General features: G+C 40.7%; 1 protein-coding gene across 1 annotated transcript; it reads left to right on the plus strand.

The window, feature by feature from the left end:
• Positions 1–951: 951 nt before the first annotated feature.
• LOC122304748 lies at positions 952–6936 on the plus strand (the record flags this gene model as incomplete). The annotated part of the gene is made up of 6 exons (XM_043117012.1): positions 952–2064; positions 2449–2697; positions 3145–3780; positions 3910–4690; positions 4829–5163; positions 6931–6936. Coding segments are annotated over 6 exons (3120 nt in total), but the record flags the coding sequence as incomplete, so codon positions are not given.
• Positions 6937–20520: the final 13584 nt, after the last annotated feature.

Genomic DNA, 20520 nt, shown 5'->3' on the forward strand with positions numbered 1-20520 from the left:
AATAGTGAGAAAAGAAAAGAAAGGAAAAGAAAAGAAAAGAAAGGAAAGGAAAAGAAAAGAAAAGAAAAGAAAAGAAAAGAAAGGAAAGGAAAAAAAAAATCAAAAAAAAAAAAAAAAAAAAAAATCCGAATTTTTATTTTATTTCAAAGGGGCTGCATATATCATTATAGTTGATATATTGTCTTGTGATTACTCTTTCCCTTGTATCATTTCCTTGAGTCTTGTGTCATTTTATTCTTTCAGTGTTTTCTCTTGTTCTTGTTTCTTGGACCAAATTACTAGTTGGAATAAGACAAGGTTGTATTGTCTTGATTTAGTTCAATTAGTTCTGAAAGAACTTGAGTGGGAAAACTCTTGAGGTAAAAGGCAAGAGAGTGTGAGATCATTAACGAAAAAAAAAAGCCAATTAAGAGTGAAACACGAGTGGAGTGCTATTTTTCGAGTGTAAACACGTAAGGGAGCGTGTGAGGTCTTTTCCACTAATAGTTTTTTTTGTGTGCAGCGTGTACGATGTCTCATAAAAGTGACTCATCACCAAAGGGGATGGCAGATAACTCCTTTATATTGCAGGCTATGCAACAACAGTTTGAACGATTGAACATGATGTTAGGGGAAGTGAGAGATAGGATGGATCAACAAGATGAAGTAATTAAAAATTTACATGGTGGGAGAGATAGGAGGAGACGTGAACCTAGAAGAGAACATGAGTATGAAGATGAAGGAGATGGTGAGGATGAGGAAGATCTAATTTCTGAAGTTGGGATGGGTAGGCATAGAGGAGTCAGGCGTGAAAGAGGATTTAGGGGAAACCCACGGGGTCGTGATGGAGTAGATAGGGACCTTGAGAGCATCAAAATGAAAATACCATCTTTCCAAGGTAGAACTGACCCTGAAGCTTATTTAGAGTGGGAGAAGAAGATAGAGTTGATCTTTGAGTGTCATAACTATTCAGAGGAGAAGAAAGTGAAGTTGGCAGTAATTGAGTTCACTGATTATGCTATTATTTGGTGGGATCAATTAGTGACCAATAGGAGGAGGAATTATGAGAGGTCTGTCGAGACATGGGGAGAGTTGAAAGCTCTCATGAGGCGGAGATTTGTACCTAGCCACTACTACAGGGACCTCTACCAGAAATTACAAAATCTTACACAAGGGTCTAGGAGTGTGGAGGACTACCATAAGGAGATGGAGGTGGCTATGATACGGGCGAATGTAGAGGAGGATAGGGAGGCCACTATGGCTAGATTTTTGTGTGGTTTGAATAGGGAGATAGCTAATGTGGTTGAGTTACAACATTATGTAGAAATAGAAGACATGGTGCACATGGCTATGAAGGTGGAGAGGCAATTAAAGAGGAAAGGGACATCAAGGTACACTTCAGTTTCTAGCACTCCTTGGAAACTAAAGTGGGAGAAAGATCATCGAGCTGTAACAAAGGCAAAGACAGAACCACCTAAAGGAAACGATGAAGGAACTAGCAACAAACCCAAGTTGGCATCCCAACCTTCTAGAAATAGAGATATTAAATGCTTTAAGTGTTTGGGTTCAGGCCACATCGCTTCTCAATGTCCAAACAAACGTGTGATGATTATGCGTGACAATGGGGAGGTGATGACTGCAAGTGAGGATGATCGTGATGGGATACCTGAGTTGGAGGATGCTAGTGATGATGATGGAGTAGAATACCCCGTAACAGGTGAGTCCCTTGTTGCCAGGCGTGCTCTCAACACACAAATTAAGATGGATGAAGCAGAGCAACAAAGGGAGAACATTTTCCATACTAGATGCCACATCAATGGCAAGGTATGTAGTATGATAATTGATGGGGGAAGTTGTACTAATGTTGCTAGCACTACATTAGTTGAAAAATTGAATTTACCTACCTTGAAACACTCCCGACCATACAAGCTGCAGTGGTTGAATGATTGTGGGGAGGTTAGGGTGGATAGACAAGTGTTGGTTACTTTTTCCATTGGGAAGTATCAAGATGAAGTGCTTTGTGATGTTGTGCCTATGCATGCTGGCCATATATTGTTGGGGAGACCATGGCAATATGATAGGAGAGTGATACATGATGGATTCAAAAACATGTACAGCTTTGTAAAGGAGGGCAAAACAACCAAGCTTGCTCCTTTAACTCCAAGACAGGTCTATGAGGACCAACTGAAACTGAAAAGTGAGGTTGCTCAAAAGAGAAAGAGTGAAAATGAGAGTGATAAAAAAAGAAAGAGTGAAAAAGAGATTGAGCAAAAAAGAAAGAGTGAAAAAGAAAAAAAGTCTGCTGAGAGAAAAGGAAAGGCAAAAGTGAGCTTCTATGCAAGAGAGAGTGAGGTTAAGAGAGCTTTCTTAGCAGATCGCCCTATGATTTTTCTTGTCTATAAAGAGTCTTATCTTAATCTTGATGAAACTAACCAAACTCTTCCTAGTTTGGCTGTTTCTTTGTTGCAGGAGTTTGAGGATGTATTCCCAGAGGAAATGCCTAATGAGTTGCCACCCATTAGAGGCATTGAGCACCAGATTGATTTCGTGCCCGGGGCTGCTATTCCAAACCGACCAGCTTATAGAAGTAATCCAGATGAGACAAAGGAGCTTCAGAGGCAAGTTGAGGATTTGATGAGCAAGGGGTACGTGAGGGAGAGCATGAGCCCATGTGCAGTACCAGTGCTTCTAGTGCCTAAGAAGGATGGGACGTGGAGGATGTGCATTGATTGCAGGGCGGTTAATAATATCACGGTAAAGTATCGCCATCCCATTCCTAGATTAGATGATATGCTCGATGAATTGCATGGCTCATGTATTTTTAGTAAAATTGATCTTAAAAGTGGGTACCATCAAATTAGAATGAAAGAGGGTGATGAATGGAAAACTGCTTTTAAGACTAAGTATGGGCTTTATGAATGGTTGGTTATGCCATTTGGACTTACAAATGCGCCCAGTACTTTCATGAGATTAATGAATCATGTCCTACGTGCGTTCATAGGCAAGTTTGTGGTTGTGTACTTTGATGATATCCTAGTGTACAGCAAGGACTTAAATGAGCATATTGAGCATTTGAGATATGTGTTTAATGTGTTGAGATGTGAAAAGTTATATGCTAACTTCAAGAAATGTACCTTTTGTATGGAGGAAGTTGTTTTTCTTGGTTATGTTGTTAGTACAAAGGGTATTGAAGTGGATGAAGAGAAAGTCAAGGCCATTAAGGAGTGGCCAACACCAAAGAGCGTCACTGAGGTAAGAAGCTTTCATGGTTTAGCTAGCTTTTATCGGCGTTTTGTTAAAGATTTTAGCACCATTGCTGCACCACTCACTGAAGTCATTAAAAAGAATGTTGGGTTTCATTGGGGGGCTAATCAAGAGAATGCATTTGCCACTATTAAGGAAAGGTTGTGCTCTGCACCCGTGTTAGCATTACCAGATTTTAACAAAGCTTTTGAGATTGAATGTGATGCCTCAGGAATAGGGATTGGAGCCGTTTTGATGCAGGATAGGCGGCCGATTGCCTTCTTCAGTGAGAAGCTAAGTGGGGCATCCCTGAAGTACCCTACTTATGACAAAGAACTTTATGCTCTTGTTCGTGCATTAGAGACTTGGCAGCACTACTTGTGGCCTAGGGAATTTGTGATCCACACCGATCATGAATCGTTGAAGCATCTCAAGGGTCAAGGTAAGTTGAATAAGAGGCATGCTAGATGGATGGAATACATTGAGACCTTTCCATATGTCATCCGTTACAAGCAAGGTAAGGAGAATATTGTTGCTGATGCTTTATCACGGAGGTATGTGCTTCTTACTTCTATGAGTGCTAAAATGCTTGGGTTTGAATATGTGAAAGATATGTATGCCGATGATGTTGACTTTTCTGATGTGTATATGGCATGTGATAAGGCGGCATTTGGTAAGTTTTACAAGCATGATGGTTACTTGTTTAAAGAAGATAAACTGTGTGTACCTAGTTGTTCTATGCGTGAGTTATTGGTGCGTGAGGCACATGGCGGGGGATTAATGGGACACTTTGGTGTCAAGAAAACCTTAGACATATTGCATGAACATTTCTTTTGGCCTAAGATGAAAAGAGACATCAATCGCATTTGTAGCAGGTGCATCACATGTAGAAAGGCCAAATCTAAGGTTTTGCCACATGGGTTATATACACCCTTACCCGTTCCTAGTGAGCCATGGGTAGACATATCTATGGACTTTGTTTTGGGGCTGCCTAGGACAAAAAGGGGTAGAGATTCTATTTTTGTAGTTGTGGATAGATTTAGCAAGATGGCACATTTCATTCCATGCCATAAAACAGATGATGCCACAAGCATAGCTGACTTGTTTTTCAAAGAGATAGTGCGACTCCATGGTGTACCCAGGAGCATTGTTTCTGATAGGGATGTTAAATTTCTTAGCTACTTTTGGAAGGTGTTGTGGGGAAAATTAGGTACTAAACTCTTATTTTCCACTACTTGTCACCCACAGACTGATGGTCAGACTGAAGTAGTTAATAGGACTTTAACTCAGCTTTTACGCACTGTTGTTCAAAAGAATTTAAAGAGTTGGGAGGATTGTTTGCCATTTATAGAGTTTGCATATAATAGGACCATGCATACTACTACTTCATACTCTCATTTTGAAATTGTTTATGGTTTTAATCCACTTACTCCTTTAGATTTGATGCCTTTGCCTATTGATGGCAGGAGTAGCTTAGATGGACAAAAGAAGGCAGAGTTGGTGAAGTCACTTCATGAGAGGGTACGGCTTCAAATTGCCCAAAACAATGAAAGGTTTGCTTCCCAAGCCAATAAAGGGCGACGGCGTGTCACCTTTGAACCAGGAGATTGGGTTTGGGTTCACATGCGCAAAGAAAGATTCCCAGCCCATAGACGGACTAAGTTGCATCCTCGAGGAGATGGACCTTTCCAAATTCTTGAGAAAATTAATGACAATGCATATAAAGTGGATCTTCCAAGTGAATATAATGTTTCTGCTACCTTCAATGTTTCTGATCTTTCTCCTTTTGATGTAGGTGAAGATTCGAGGTCGAATCCTTTTGAGGAGAGGGGGAATGATGGGAACCAAGGTGGAGCTACCCTTAAAGATCCCTTGCAAATTCCAGATGGGCCAATTACAAGATCAAGAGCCAAGAAGATCAAGGAAGCAATGCAAGGATTGGTGCAATCCACTTGGGATGAAGCTAGGAAGAGCCCAACACTCAAGATGGGCTTCAAGGAAAAAGAACCAGTTTTGATCCACTTGATACAAGCTATGGAAGACATGACTTAGAGATTGGGCCTATTGTTGTTAAGGCTTTCAATTTGTTTAACGGTATTTTATTATTAATTTAGAAGAAGTGGGCTTGAGGATGCTTGGCCCACGTATGTCTTATTTCTAATGGACTAGGGTTATTTTTGGGAAGGCCTTGTATTTTTGGCCAAGGGTTTATTTGGAAAGTTAAAATTTTATGTCTTACTAGGGTTTCAGAAGTAACTGTAGCGCGGCGTATGGCACTGTTCACGCTACAGTACCCCGACGCATTGTTTACTTAGGGTTTTGGGGATTGTCTATTTAAACCACTTGTAACCTCATTTGAGAGGCAGACTATATGGAATTGTGATTGAGAGTTGAGTGACCTCCTCTTGTTCTTCTTGAACTTCTGAACTTATCAAGGGTAAATCAAAACCTTTGTGGCGTTCTTCCTTTGTAATCTAGGTTCTTGAGACGGGTTCTTCAATGGGTCTAGATTTTGATATAATCTAGGTTCTTTGAACGGGTTCTCATTGGGTCTAGATTCTCCATCCATATACCTGAGTTTGGCTTTCTTGGGGTTGTTTTTCCAGTATTGTTGTTGGGTCTCAAAGCAAGTCTATTGGGGTTCACATCAGCTTACCATTGGTTTCCGTCAAGCTCAAGACGTGTAACAAGCCCCCAAAGTTCACCCACATGATTAAGCTTCTAGCTAGAGTTAAAGGTCAACAATCAACACCCACATGATTATTCATCTCTAAACCATGTTTTGTGCTTAATTTCACTTTTAATATTCCTTCCCACCTTTTTTGCCTAAACCTTGTGGCTTTTATTGCTGTTTGTCCTCATTCTTGGGTTGAATTAGAAGATTGTTCTTCGTCCAAGACATGTCAATTGAAGGAAAGGCTGGTAAATGACCTAGTCAACGCAAATCGGCACCTAGCTGCCTCTATATGTGCATTGCGACAAATCGGCCCCTACCCACGCATTTCGCAATATTTTCGCAAGAGAAATCCCACTACTCACACTCCACATTAACCCGCCTAGTTCGGTAATAGAATCCGATGAATTGCCAGCCACCCTCCTGTCTTCTATTTCGTTCTTGAAATTGAAGGCCACATACACCTTACCATTGGTTTTGGTCAAGCCCAAGAAGCGTAACAATCTCGCAAGGTTCACATCTAGCAGCGGGTTAAGCTTATGACTTGAGTTAAGGGCAATAATCGACTTCCACATGATTATTTATCTCTAGACCATATTTTGATATTAATTTATCTTTTAATATTCTTTCTCACCCTTTTTATCTTGACCTTATTGTTTTCATCGTTGTTTTCCATCATTCTGAGATTTAATTAGAAGATTAGTATTCATCCAAGACATGTTAATTGAAACAAAGCCATGTAAACGCCCAAGTCACCGCAAATCGCCACCTCGGTGCACCTCCATGTGTGCATTGCAACAAATCGGCGCCATGCCCATGGCTTTTATACATTTCCTCAGTGGAAAATCCACTATTTACACCGCACATTCCCCCCCAAGTTCAGTTCTAGCATCTGATGAATTAGCAACAAGAAACCCCGTCTTTTATCTCATTCTTTCAGTTGAAGCCCACATACTGCTTACCATTGGTTTCCGTCAAGCTCAAGACATGTAACAAGCCCCCAAAGTTCACCCACATGATTAACTTCTTGCTAGAGTTAAAGGTCAACAATCAACACCCACATGATTATTCATCTCTAAACCATGTTTTGTGCTTAATTTCACTTTTAATATTCCTTCTCACCCTTTTTGCCAAAACCTTGTGGCTGTTATTGCTGTTTGTCATCATTCTTGGGTTGAATTAGAAGATTGTTCTTCGTCCAAGACATGTCAATTGAAGGAAAGGCTGGTAAATGACCAAGTCAACACAAATCGGCACCTAGCTGCCTCTACATGTGCATTGCGACAAATCGGCCCCTAACCCACGCATTTCGCAATATTTTCGCAAGAGAAATCCCACTACTCACACTCCACATTAACCCGCCTAGTTCGGTAATAGAATCCGATGAATTGCCATCCACCCACCTGTCTTCTAATTCGTTCTTGAAATTGAAGGCCACATACACCTTACCATTGGTTTTGGTCAAGCCCAAGAAGCGTAACAATCTCCCAAGGTTCACACCTAGCAGCGGTTAAGCTTATGACTTGAGGAGTTAAGGGCAATAATCGACTTCCACATGATTATTTATCTCTAGACCATATTTTGATATTAATTTATCTTTTAATATTCTTTCTCCCCCTTTTTATCTTGACCTTATTGTTTTCATTGTTGTTTTCCTTCATTCTAAGATTTAATTAGAATATTAGTATTGATCCAAGACATGTTAGTAGAAACAAAGCCACGTAAACGCCGAAGTCACCGCAAATCGCCACCTCGATGCGCCTTCATGTGTGCATTGCAACAAATCGGCGCCATGCCCATGCCTTTTAGACATTTCCTCATTGGAAACTTTTCTATTTAGACTGCACATTCACCCCCCAAGTTCAGTTCTAGCATCTGATGAATTAGCAGCAAGAAACCTCGTCTTTTATCTCATTCTTTCAGTTGAAGCCCACATACAGCTTACCATTGGTTCCGTCAAGCCCAAGACGTGTTAAAAGTCCCGAAGGTTCACATCTAGCCCTGTTTAAGCTTCTAGCTAGAGTTAAAGGGCAATAATCAACATACACAAGATTATACATTTCTAAACTATGTTTTGTGCTTAATTTCCCTTTTAATATTCTTTATCACCTTTTTTCCCTGAGCCTTGTAACTTTTATTGCTCTTTCTTTTCATTCCTGGGTTGAATTAGGTAATTGTTCTTCATCCAAGACATGTCAATTGAAGGAAAGGCAGGTAAATGACCAAGTCACCGCAAATCGGCACCTAGCTGCCCCTACATGTGCATTGCGACAAATCGTTCCCTAGCCCACGCATTTCGCAACATTTTCGCAAGAGAAATCCCACTACTCACACTCCACATTAACCCGCCTAGTCCGGTAATAGAATCCGATGAATTGCCACCCACCCACCTGTCTTCTATTTCGTTCTTAAAATTGAAGGCCACATACACCTTACCATTGGTTTCGGTCAAGCCCAAGAAGCGTAACAATCTCCCAAGGTTCGCATCTAGCAGCGGGTTAAGCTTATGACTTGAGTTAAGGGCAATAATCGACGTCCACATGATTATTTATCTCTAGACCATATTTTGATATTAATTTATCTTTTAATATTCTTTCTCACCCTTTTTATCTTGACCTTATTGTTTTCATCGTTGTTTTCCATCATTCTGAGATTTAATTAGAAGATTAGTATTCATCCAAGACATGTTAATTGAAACAAAGCCATGTAAACGCCCAAGTGACCGCAAATCGCCACCTCGGTGCACCTCCATGTGTGCATTGCAACAAATCGGCGCCATGCCCATGGCTTTTATACATTTTCTCAGTGGAAACTCCACTATTTACACCGCACATTCCCCCCCCAAGTTCAGTTCTAGCATCTGATGAATTAGCAACAAGAAACCCCGTCTTTTATCTCATTCTTTCAGTTGAAGCCCACATACTGCTTACCATTGGTTTCCGTCAAGCTCAAGACATGTAACAAGCCCCCAAAGTTCACCCACATGATTAAGCTTCTAGCTAGAGTTAAAGGTCAACAATCAACACCCACATGATTATTCATCTCTAAACCATGTTTTGTGCTTAATTTCACTTTAATATTCCTTCTCACCCTTTTTGCCAAAACCTTGTGGCTGTTATTGCTGTTTGTCATCATTCTTGGGTTGAATTAGAAGATTGTTCTTCGTCCAAGACATGTCAATTGAAGGAAAGGCTGGTAAATGACCAAGTCAACACAAATCGGCACCTAGCTGCCCCTACATGTGCATTGTGACAAATCGGCCCCTAACCCACGCATTTCGCAATATTTTCGCAAGAGAAATCCCACTACTCACACTCCACATTAACCCGCCTAGTTCGGTAATAGAATCCGATGAATTGCCATCCACCCACCTGTCTTCTAATTCGTTCTTGAAATTGAAGGCCACATACACCTTACCATTGGTTTTGGTCAAGCCCAAGAAGCGTAACAATCTCCCAAGGTTCACACCTAGCAGCGGTTAAGCTTATGACTTGAGTTAAGGGCAATAATCGACTTCCACATGATTATTTATCTCTAGACCATATTTTGATATTAATTTATCTTTTAATATTCTTTCTCACCCTTTTTATCTTGACCTTATTGTTTTCATTGTTGTTTTCCTTCATTCTAAGATTTAATTAGAATATTAGTATTGATCCAAGACATGTTAGTAGAAACAAAGCCATGTAAACGCCGAAGTCACCGCAAATCGCCACCTCGATGCGCCTTCATGTGTGCATTGCAACAAATCGGCGCCATGCCCATGCCTTTTAGACATTTCCTCAATGGAAACTTTTCTATTTAGACTGCACATTCACCCCCCAAGTTCAGTTCTAGCATCTGATGAATTAGCAGCAAGAAACCTCGTCTTTTATCTCATTCTTTCAGTTGAAGCCCACATACAGCTTACCATTGGTTCCGTCAAGCCCAAGACGTGTTAAAAGCCCCCAAGGTTCACATCTAGCCCTGTTTAAGCTTCTAGCTAGAGTTAAAGGGAAATAATCAACATACACAAGATTATACATTTCTAAACTATGTTTTGTGCTTAATTTCCCTTTTAATATTCTTTCTCACCTTTTTTCCCTAAGCCTTGTAACTTTTATTGCTCTTTCTTTTCATTCCTGGGTTGAATTAGATAATTGTTCTTCATCCAAGACATGTCAATTGAAGGAAAGGCAGGTAAATGACCAAGTCACCGCAAATCGGCACCTAGCTGCCCCTACATGTGCATTGCGACAAATCGTCCCCTAGCCCACGCATTTCGCAATATTTTCGCAAGAGAAATCCCACTACTCACACTCCACATTAACCCGCCTAATCCAGTAATAGAATCCGATGAATTGCCACCCACCCGCCTGTCTTCTATTTCGTTCTTGAAATTGAAGGCCACATACACCTTACCATTGGTTTCGGTCAAGCCCAAGAAGCGTGACAATCTCCCAAGGTTCACATCTAGCAGCGGTTAAGCTTATGACTTGAGTTAAGGGCAATAATCGACTTCCACATGATTATTTATCTCTAGACCATATTTTGATATTAATTTATCTTTTAATATTCTTTCTCACCCTTTTTATCTTGACCTTATTGTTTTCATTGTTGTTTTCCTTCATTCTAAGATTTAATTAGAATATTAGTATTGATCCAAGACATGTTAATTGAAACAAAGCGATCTAAATGCCCAAGTCACCGCAAATCGCCACCTCGGTGCACCTTCATGTGTGCATTGCAACCAATCGGCGCCATGCCCATGGCTTTTATACATTTCCTCAGTGGAAACTTCACTATCTACACCGCACATTCCCCCCCAAGTTCAGTTCTAGCATCTGTTGAATTAGCAGCAAGAAACCCCGTCTTTTATCTCATTCTTTCAGTTCAAGCCCACATACATCTTACCATTGGTTTCCGTCAAGCCCAAGACGTGTAACAAGCCCCCAAGGTTCACATCTAGCCACGTTTAAGCTTCTAGCTAGAGTTAAAGGTTAACAATCAACACGCACATGATTATTCATTTCTAAACCCTATTTTGTGCTTAATTTCACTTTTAATATTCCTTCTCAGCTTTTTTGCCTAAACCTTGTGGCTTTTATTGCTGTTTGTCATCATTCTTGGGTTGAATTAGAAGATTGTTCTTCCTCCAAGACATGTCAGTTGAAGGAAAGCCAGGTAAATGTCCAAGTCAACGCAAATCGGCACCTAGCTGCCCCTACATGTGCATTGCGACAAATCGGCCCCTAGCCCACGCATTTCACAATATTTTCGCAAGAGAAATCCCACTACTCACACTCCACATTAACCCGCCTAGCTCGGTAATAGAATCCGATGAATTGCCACCCACCCACCTGTCTTCTATTTCGTTCTTGAAATTGAAGGCCACATACACCTTACCATTGGTTTCGGTCAAGCCCAAGAAGCGTAACAATCTCCCAAGGTTCACATCTAGCCGCGGTTAAGCTTATGACTTGAGTTAAGGGCAATAATCGACTTCCACACGATTATTTACCTCTAGACCATATTTTGATATTAATTTATCTTTTAATATTCTTTCTCACCCTTTTTATCTTGCCCTTATTGTTTTCATTGTTGTTTTCCTCCATTCTAAGATGTAATTAGAAGATTAGTATTGATCCAAGACATGTTAATTGAAACAAAGCTATGTAAACGCCGAAGTCACCGCAAATCGCCACCTCGATGCACCTTCATGTGTGCATTGCAACAAATCGGCGCCATGCCCATGCCTTTTAGACATTTCCTCATTGGAAACTTCTCTATTTAGACTGCACATTCACCCCCCAAGTTCAGTTCTAGCATCTGATGAATTAGCAGCAAGAAACCCCGTCTTTTATCTCATTCTTTCAGTTGAAGCCCACATACAGCTTACCATTGGTTTTCGTCAAGCTCAAGACGTGTAACAAGCCCCCAAAGTTCACCCACATGATTAAGCTTCTAGCTAGAGTTAAAGGTCAACAATCAACACCCACATGATTATTCATCTCTAAACCATGTTTTGTACTTAATTTCACTTTTAATATTCCTTCCCACCTTTTTTGCCTAAACCTTGTGGCTTTTATTGCTGTTTGTCCTCATTCTTGGGTTGAATTAGAAGATTGTTCTTCGTCCAAGACATGTCAATTGAAGGAAAGGCTGGTAAATGACCTAGTCAACGCAAATCGGCACCTAGCTGCCTCTATATGTGCATTGCGACAAATCGGCCCCTACCCACGCATTTCGCAATATTTTCGCAAGAGAAATCCCACTACTCACACTCCACATTAACCCGCCTAGTTCGGTAATAGAATCCGATGAATTGCCAGCCACCCACCTGTCTTCTATTTCGTTCTTGAAATTGAAGGCCACATACACCTTACCATTGGTTTGGGTCAAGCCCAAGAAGCGTAACAATCTCGCAAGGTTCACATCTAGCAGCGGGTTAAGCTTATGACTTGAGTTAAGGGCAATAATCGACTTCCACATGATTATTTATCTCTAGACCATATTTTGATATTAATTTATCTTTTAATATTCTTTCTCACCCTTTTTATCTTGACCTTATTGTTTTCATTGTTGTTTTCCTTCATTCTAAGATTTAATTAGAATATTAGTATTGATCCAAGACATGTTAGTAGAAACAAAGCCATGTAAACGCCGAAGTCACCGCAAATCGCCACCTTGATGCGCCTTCATGTGTGCATTGCAACAAATCGGCGCCATGCCCATGCCTTTTAGACATTTCCTCATTGGAAACTTTTCTATTTAGACTGCACATTCACCCCCCAAGTTCAGTTCTAGCATCTGATGAATTAGCAGCAAGAAACCTCGTCTTTTATCTCATTCTTTCAGTTGAAGCCCACATACAGCTTACCATTGGTTCCGTCAAGCCCAAGACGTGTTAAAAGCCCCCAAGGTTCACATCTAGCCCTGTTTAAGCTTCTAGCTAGAGTTAAAGGGAAATAATCAACATACACAAGATTATACATTTCTAAACTATGTTTTGTGCTTAATTTCCCTTTTAATATTCTTTCTCACCTTTTTTCCCTAAGCCTTGTAACTTTTATTGCTCTTTCTTTTCATTCCTGGGTTGAATTAGATAATTGTTCTTCATCCAAGACATGTCAATTGAAGGAAAGGCAGGTAAATGACCAAGTCACCGCAAATCGGCACCTAGCTGCCCCTACATGTGCATTGCGACAAATCGTTCCCTAGCCCACGCATTTCGCAACATTTTCGCAAGAGAAATCCCACTACTCACACTCCACATTAACCCGCCTAGTCCGGTAATAGAATCCGATGAATTGCCACCCACCCACCTGTCTTCTATTTCGTTCTTAAAATTGAAGGCCACATACACCTTACCATTGGTTTCGATCAAGCCCAAGAAGCGTAACAATCTCCCAAGGTTCGCATCTAGCAGCGGGTTAAGCTTATGACTTGAGTTAAGGGCAATAATCGACGTCCACATGATTATTTATCTCTAGACCATATTTTGATATTAATTTATCTTTTAATATTCTTTCTCACCCTTTTTATCTTGACCTTATTGTTTTCATCGTTGTTTTCCATCATTCTGAGATTTAATTAGAAGATTAGTATTCATCCAAGACATGTTAATTGAAACAAAGCCATGTAAACGCCCAAGTGACCACAAATCGCCACCTCGGTGCACCTCCATGTGTGCATTGCAACAAATCGGCGCCATGCCCATGGCTTTTATACATTTCCTCAGTGGAAACTCCACTATTTACACCGCACATTCCCCCCCCCCAAGTTCAGTTCTAGCATCTGATGAATTAGCAACAAGAAACCCCGTCTTTTATCTCATTCTTTCAGTTGAAGCCCACATACTGCTTACCATTGGTTTCCGTCAAGCTCAAGACATGTAACAAGCCCCCAAAGTTCACCCACATGATTAAGCTTCTAGCTAGAGTTAAAGGTCAACAATCAACACCCACATGATTATTCATCTCTAAACCATGTTTTGTGCTTAATTTCACTTTTAATATTCCTTCTCACCCTTTTTGCCAAAACCTTGTGGCTGTTATTGCTGTTTGTCATCATTCTTGGGTTGAATTAGAAGATTGTTCTTCGTCCAAGACATGTCAATTGAAGGAAAGCCAGGTAAATGACCAAGTCACCGCAAATCGGCACCTAGCTGCCCCTACAGGTGCATTGCGACAAATCGTTCCCTAGCCCACGCATTTCGCAATATTTTCGCAAGAGAAATCCCACTACTCACACTCCACATCAACCCGCCTAGTCCGGTAATAGAATCCGATGAATTGCCACCCACCCGCCTGTCTTCTATTTCGTTCTTGAAATTGAAGGCCACATACACCTTACCATTGGTTTCGGTCAAGCCCAAGAAGCGTAACAATCTCGCAAGGTTCACATCTAGCAGCGGGTTAAGCTTATGACTTGAGTTAAGGGCAATAATCGACTTCCACATGATTATTTATCTCTAGACCATATTTTGATATTAATTTATCTTTTAATATTCTTTCTCACCCTTTTTATCTTGACCTTATTGTTTTTAGTGTTGTTTTGCTTCATTCTAAGATTTAATTAGAAGATTAGTATTGATCCAAGACATGTTAATAGAAACAAAGCCATGTAAACGCCGTAGTCACCGCAAATCGCCACCTCGATGCACCTCCATGTGTGCATTGCAACAAATTGGCACCATGCCCATGCCCTTTAGACATTTCCTCATTGGAAACTTTTCTATTTAGACTGCACATTCACCCCCCAAGTTCAGTTCTAGCATCTGATGAATTAGCAGCAAGAAACCCCCGTCTTTTATCTCATTCTTTCAGTTGATGCCCACATACAACTTACCATTGGTTTCGTCAAGCCCAAGACGTGTTAAAAGCCCCCAAGGTTCACATCTAGCCCTGTTTAAGCTTCTAGCTAGAGTTAAAGGGAAATAATCAACATACACAAGATTATACATTTCTAAACTATGTTTTGTGCTTAATTTCCCTTTTAATATTCTTTCTCACCTTTTTTCCCTAAGCCTTGTAACTTTTATTGCTCTTTCTTTTCATTCCTGGGTTGAATTAGATAATTGTTCTTCATCCAAGACATGTCAATTGAAGGAAAGGCAGGTAAATGACCAAGTCACCGCAAATCGGCACCTAGCTGCCCCTACATGTGCATTGCGACAAATCGTTCCCTAGCCCACGCATTTCGCAACATTTTCGCAAGAGAAATCCCACTACTCACACTCCACATTAACCCGCCTAGTCCGGTAATAGAATCCGATGAATTGCCACCCACCCACCTGTCTTCTATTTCGTTCTTAAAATTGAAGGCCACATACACCTTACCATTGGTTTCGGTCAAGCCCAAGAAGCGTAACAATCTCCCAAGGTTCGCATCTAGCAGCGGGTTAAGCTTATGACTTGAGTTAAGGGCAATAATCGACGTCCACATGATTATTTATCTCTAGACCATATTTTGATATTAATTTATCTTTTAATATTCTTTCTCAGCCTTTTTATCTTGACCTTATTGTTTTCATCGTTGTTTTCCATCATTCTGAGATTTAATTAGAAGATTAGTATTCATCCAAGACATGTTAATTGAAACAAAGCCATGTAAACGCCCAAGTGACCGCAAATCGCCACCTCGGTGCACCTCCATGTGTGCATTGCAACAAATCGGCGCCATGCCCATGGCTTTTATACATTTCCTCAGTGGAAACTCCACTATTTACACCGCACATTCCCCCCCCAAGTTCAGTTCTAGCATCTGATGAATTAGCAACAAGAAACCCCGTCTTTTATCTCATTCTTTCAGTTGAAGCCCACATACTGCTTACCATTGGTTTCCGTCAAGCTCAAGACATGTAACAAGCCCCCAAAGTTCACCCACATGATTAAGCTTCTAGCTAGAGTTAAAGGTCAACAATCAACACCCACATGATTATTCATCTCTAAACCATGTTTTGTGCTTAATTTCACTTTTAATATTCCTTCTCACCCTTTTTGCCAAAACCTTGTGGCTGTTATTGCTGTTTGTCATCATTCTTGGGTTGAATTAGAAGATTGTTCTTCGTCCAAGACATGTCAATTGAAGGAAAGCCAGGTAAATGACCAAGTCACCGCAAATCGGCACCTAGCTGCCCCTACATGTGCATTGCGACAAATCGTTCCCTAGCCCATGCATTTCGCAATATTTTCGCAAGAGAAATCCCACTACTCACACTCCACATCAACCCGCCTAGTCCGGTAATAGAATCCGATGAATTGCCACCCACCCGCCTGTCTTCTATTTCGTTCTTGAAATTGACGGCCACATACACCTTACCATTGGTTTCGGTCAAGCCCAAGAAGTGTAACAATCTCCCAAGGTTCACATCTAGCAGCGGTTAAGCTTATGACTTGAGTTAAGGGCAATAATCGACTTCCACATGATTATTTATCTCTAGACCATATTTTGATATTAATTTATCTTTTAATATTCTTTCTCACCCTTTTCATCTTGACCTTATTGTTTTTAGTGTTGTTTTGCTTCATTCTAAGATTTAATTAGAAGATTAGTATTGATCCAAGACATGTTAATAGAAACAAAGCCATGTAAACGCCGTAGTCACCGCAAATCGCCACCTCGATGCACCTCCATGTGTGCATTGCAACAAATTGGCACCATGCCCATGCCCTTTAGACATTTCCTCATTGGAAACTTCTCTATTTAGACTGCACATTCACCCCCCAAGTTCAGTTCTAGCATCTGATGAATTAGCAGCAAGAAACCCCCGTCTTTTATCTCATTCTTTCAGTTGAAGCCCACATACAACTTACCATTGGTTTCCGTCAAGCCCAAGACGTGTAACAAGCCCCCAAGGTTCACATCTAGCCATGTTTAAGCTTCCAGCTAGAGTTAAAGGTCAACAGTCAACACCCACATGGTTATTCATCTCTAAATCATGTTTTGTGCTTAATTTCACTTTTAATATTCCTTCTCACCATTTTTGCGTAAACCTTGGGGCTTTTATCGCTGTTTGTCATCATTCTTGGGTTGAATTAGAAGACTGTTCTTCATCCAAGACATGTCAATTGAAGGAAAGGCAGGTAAATGAGTGAGTCAACGCAAATCGGCACCTAGCTGCCCCAACATGTGCATTGCGACAAATCGGCCCCAAGCCCACGCATTTCGCAATATTTTCGTCAGAGAAATCCCACAACTCATACTCCACATTAACCTGCCTAGCTCGGTAATAGAATCCGACGGATTGCCACCCACCCACCTGTCTTCTATTTCCTTCTTGAAATTGAAGGCCACATACACCTTACCATTGGTTTCGGTCAAGCCCAAGAAGCGTAACAATCTCCCATGGTTCGCATCTAGCCACACTTAAGCTTATGACTTGAGTTAAGAGCAATAATCGACTTCCACACGATTATTTATCTCTAGACCATCTTTTGATATTAATTTATCTTTTAATATTCTTTCTCACCCTTTTTATCTTGACCTTATTGTTTTCATCGTTGTTTTCCATCATTCTGAGATTTAATTAGAAGATTAGTATTGATCCAAGACATGTTAATTGAAACAAAGCGATCTAAATGCCCAAGTCACCGCAAATCGCCACCTCGGTGCACCTTCATGTGTGCATTGCAACCAATCGGCGCCATGCCCATGGCTTTTATACATTTCCTCAGTGGAAACTTCACTATCTACACCGCACATTCCCCCCCAAGTTCAGTTCCAGCATCTGTTGAATTAGCAGTAAGAAACCCCGTCTTTTATCTCATTCTTTCAGTTGAAGCCCACATACAGCTTACCATTGGTTTCCGTCAAGCCCAAGACGTGTAACAAGCCCCCAAGGTTCACATCTAGCCATGTTTAAGCTTCTAGCTAGAGTTAAAGGTCAACAATCAACACACACATGATTATTCATTTCTAAACCATATTTTGTGCTTAATTTCACTTTTAATATTTCTTCTCCCCTTTTTTGCCTAAACCTTGTGGCTTTTATTGCTGTTTGTCATCATTCTTGGGTTGAATTAGAAGATTGTTCTTCCTCCAAGACATGTCAATTGAAGGAAAGCCAGGTAAATGTCCAAGTCAACGCAAATCGGCACCTAGCTGCCCCTACATGTGCATTGCGACAAATCGGCCCCTAGCCCACACATTTCACAATATTTTTGCAAGAGAAATCCCACTACTCACACTCCACATTAACCCATCGAGCTCAGTAATAGAATCCGATGAATTGCCACCCACCCACCTGTCTTCTATTTCGTTCTTGAAATTGAAGGCCACATACACCTTACCATTGGTTTCGGTCAAGCCCAAGAAGCGTAACAATCTCCCAAGGTTCACATCTAGCCACACTTAAGCTTATGACTTGAGTTAAGGGCAATAATCGACTTCCACACGATTATTTACCTCTAGACCATATTTTGATATTAATTTATCTTTTAATATTCTTTCTCACCCTTTTTATCTTGCCCTTATTGTTTTCATTGTTGTTTTCCACCATTCTAAGATGTAATTAGAGGATTAGTATTGATCCAAGATATGTTAATTGAAACAAAGCTATGTAAACGCCGAAGTCACCGCAAATCGCCACCTCGATGCACCTTCATGTGTGCATTCCAACAAATCGGCGCCATGCCCATGCCTGTTAGACATTTCCTCGTTGGAAACTTCTCTATTTAGACTGTACATTCACCCCCCAAGTTCAGTTCTAGCATCTGATGAATTAGCAGCAAGAAACCCCGTCTTTTATCTCATTCTTTCAGTTGAAGCCCACATACAGCTTACCATTGGTTTCCGTCAAGCTCAAGACGTGTAACAAGCCCCCAAAGTTCACCCACATGATTAAGCTTCTAGCTAGAGTTAAAGGTCAACAATCAACACCCACATGATTATTCATCTCTAAACCATGTTTTGTGCTTAATTTCACTTTTAATATTCCTCCCCACCTTTTTTGCCTAAACCTTGTGGCTTTTATTGCTGTTTGTCCTCATTCTTGGGTTGAATTAGAAGATTGTTCTTCGTCCAGGACATGTCAATTGAAGGAAAGGCTGGTAAATGACCAAGTCAACGCAAATCGGCACCTAGCTGCCTCTATATGTGCATTGCGACAAATCGGCCCCTAACCCACGCATTTCGTAATATTTTCGCAAGAGAAATCCCACTACTCACACTCCACATTAACCCGCCTAGTTCGGTAATAGAATCCGATGAATTGCCATCCACCCACCTGTCTTCTATTTCGTTCTTGAAATTGAAGGCCACATACACCTTACATTGGTTTTGGTCAAGCCCAAGAAGCGTAACAATCTCGCAAGGTTCACATCTAGCAGCGGGTTAAGCTTATGACTTGAGTTAAGGGCAATAATCGACTTCCACATGATTATTTATCTCTAGACCATATTTTGATATTAATTTATCTTTTAATATTCTTTCTCACCCTTTTTATCTTGACCTTATTGTTTTCATCGTTGTTTTCCATCATTCTGAGATTTAATTAGAAGATTAGTATTCATCCAAGACATGTTAATTGAAACAAAGCCATGTAAACGCCCAAGTCACCGCAAATCGCCACCTCGATGCACCTCCATGTGTGCATTGCAACAAATCGGCGCCATGCCCATGGCTTTTATACATTTCCTCAGTGGGAAACTCCACTATTTACACTGCACATTCCCCCCCAAGTTCAGTTCTAGCATCTGATGAATTAGCAGCAAGAAACCCCGTCTTTTATCTCATTCTTTCAGTTGAAGCCCACATACTGTTTACCATTGGTTTCCGTCAAGCTCAAGACGTGTAACAAGCCCCCAAAGTTCAGCCACATGATTAAGCTTCTAGCTAGAGTTAAAGGTCAACAATCAACACCCACATGATTATTCATCTCTAAACCATGTTTTGTGCTTAATTTCACTTTTAGTATTCCTTCTCACCTTTTTTGCCTAAACCTTGTGGCTTTTATTGCTGTTTGTCATCATTCTTGGATTGAATTAGAAGATTGTTCTTCGTCCAAGACATGTCAATTGAAGGAAAGGCTGGTAAATGACCAAGTCAATGCAAATCGGCACCTAGCTGCCTCTACATGTGCATTGCGACAAATCGGCCCCTAACCCACGCATTTTGCAATATTTTCGCAAGAGAAATCCCACTACTCACACTCCACATTAACCCGCCTAGTTCAGTAATAGAATCCGATGAATTGCCATCCACCCACCTGTCTTCTATTTCGTTCTTGAAATTGAAGGCCACATACACCTTACCATTGGTTTTGGTCAAGCCCAAGAAGGGTAACAATCTCCCAAGGTTCACATCTAGCAGCGGTTAAGCTTATGACTTGAGTTAAGGGCAATAATCGACTTCCACATGATTATTTATCCCTAGACCATATTTTGATATTAATTTATCTTTTAATATTCTTTCTCAGCCTTTTTATCTTGACCTTTATTGTTTTCATTGTTGTTTTCCTTCATTCTAAGATTTAATTAGAAGATTAGTATTGATCCAAGACATGTTAATAGAAACAAAGCCATGTAAACGCCGAAGTCACCGCAAATCGCCACCTCGATGCACCTCCATGTGTGCATTGCAACAAATCGGCGCCATGCCCATGCCTTTTAGACATTTCCTCATTGGAAACTTCTCTATTTAGA

The sequence above is a fragment of the Carya illinoinensis genome, chromosome 3 (assembly GCF_018687715.1).
Source record: "Carya illinoinensis cultivar Pawnee chromosome 3, C.illinoinensisPawnee_v1, whole genome shotgun sequence".
Lineage (NCBI taxonomy): Eukaryota > Viridiplantae > Streptophyta > Magnoliopsida > Fagales > Juglandaceae > Carya > Carya illinoinensis.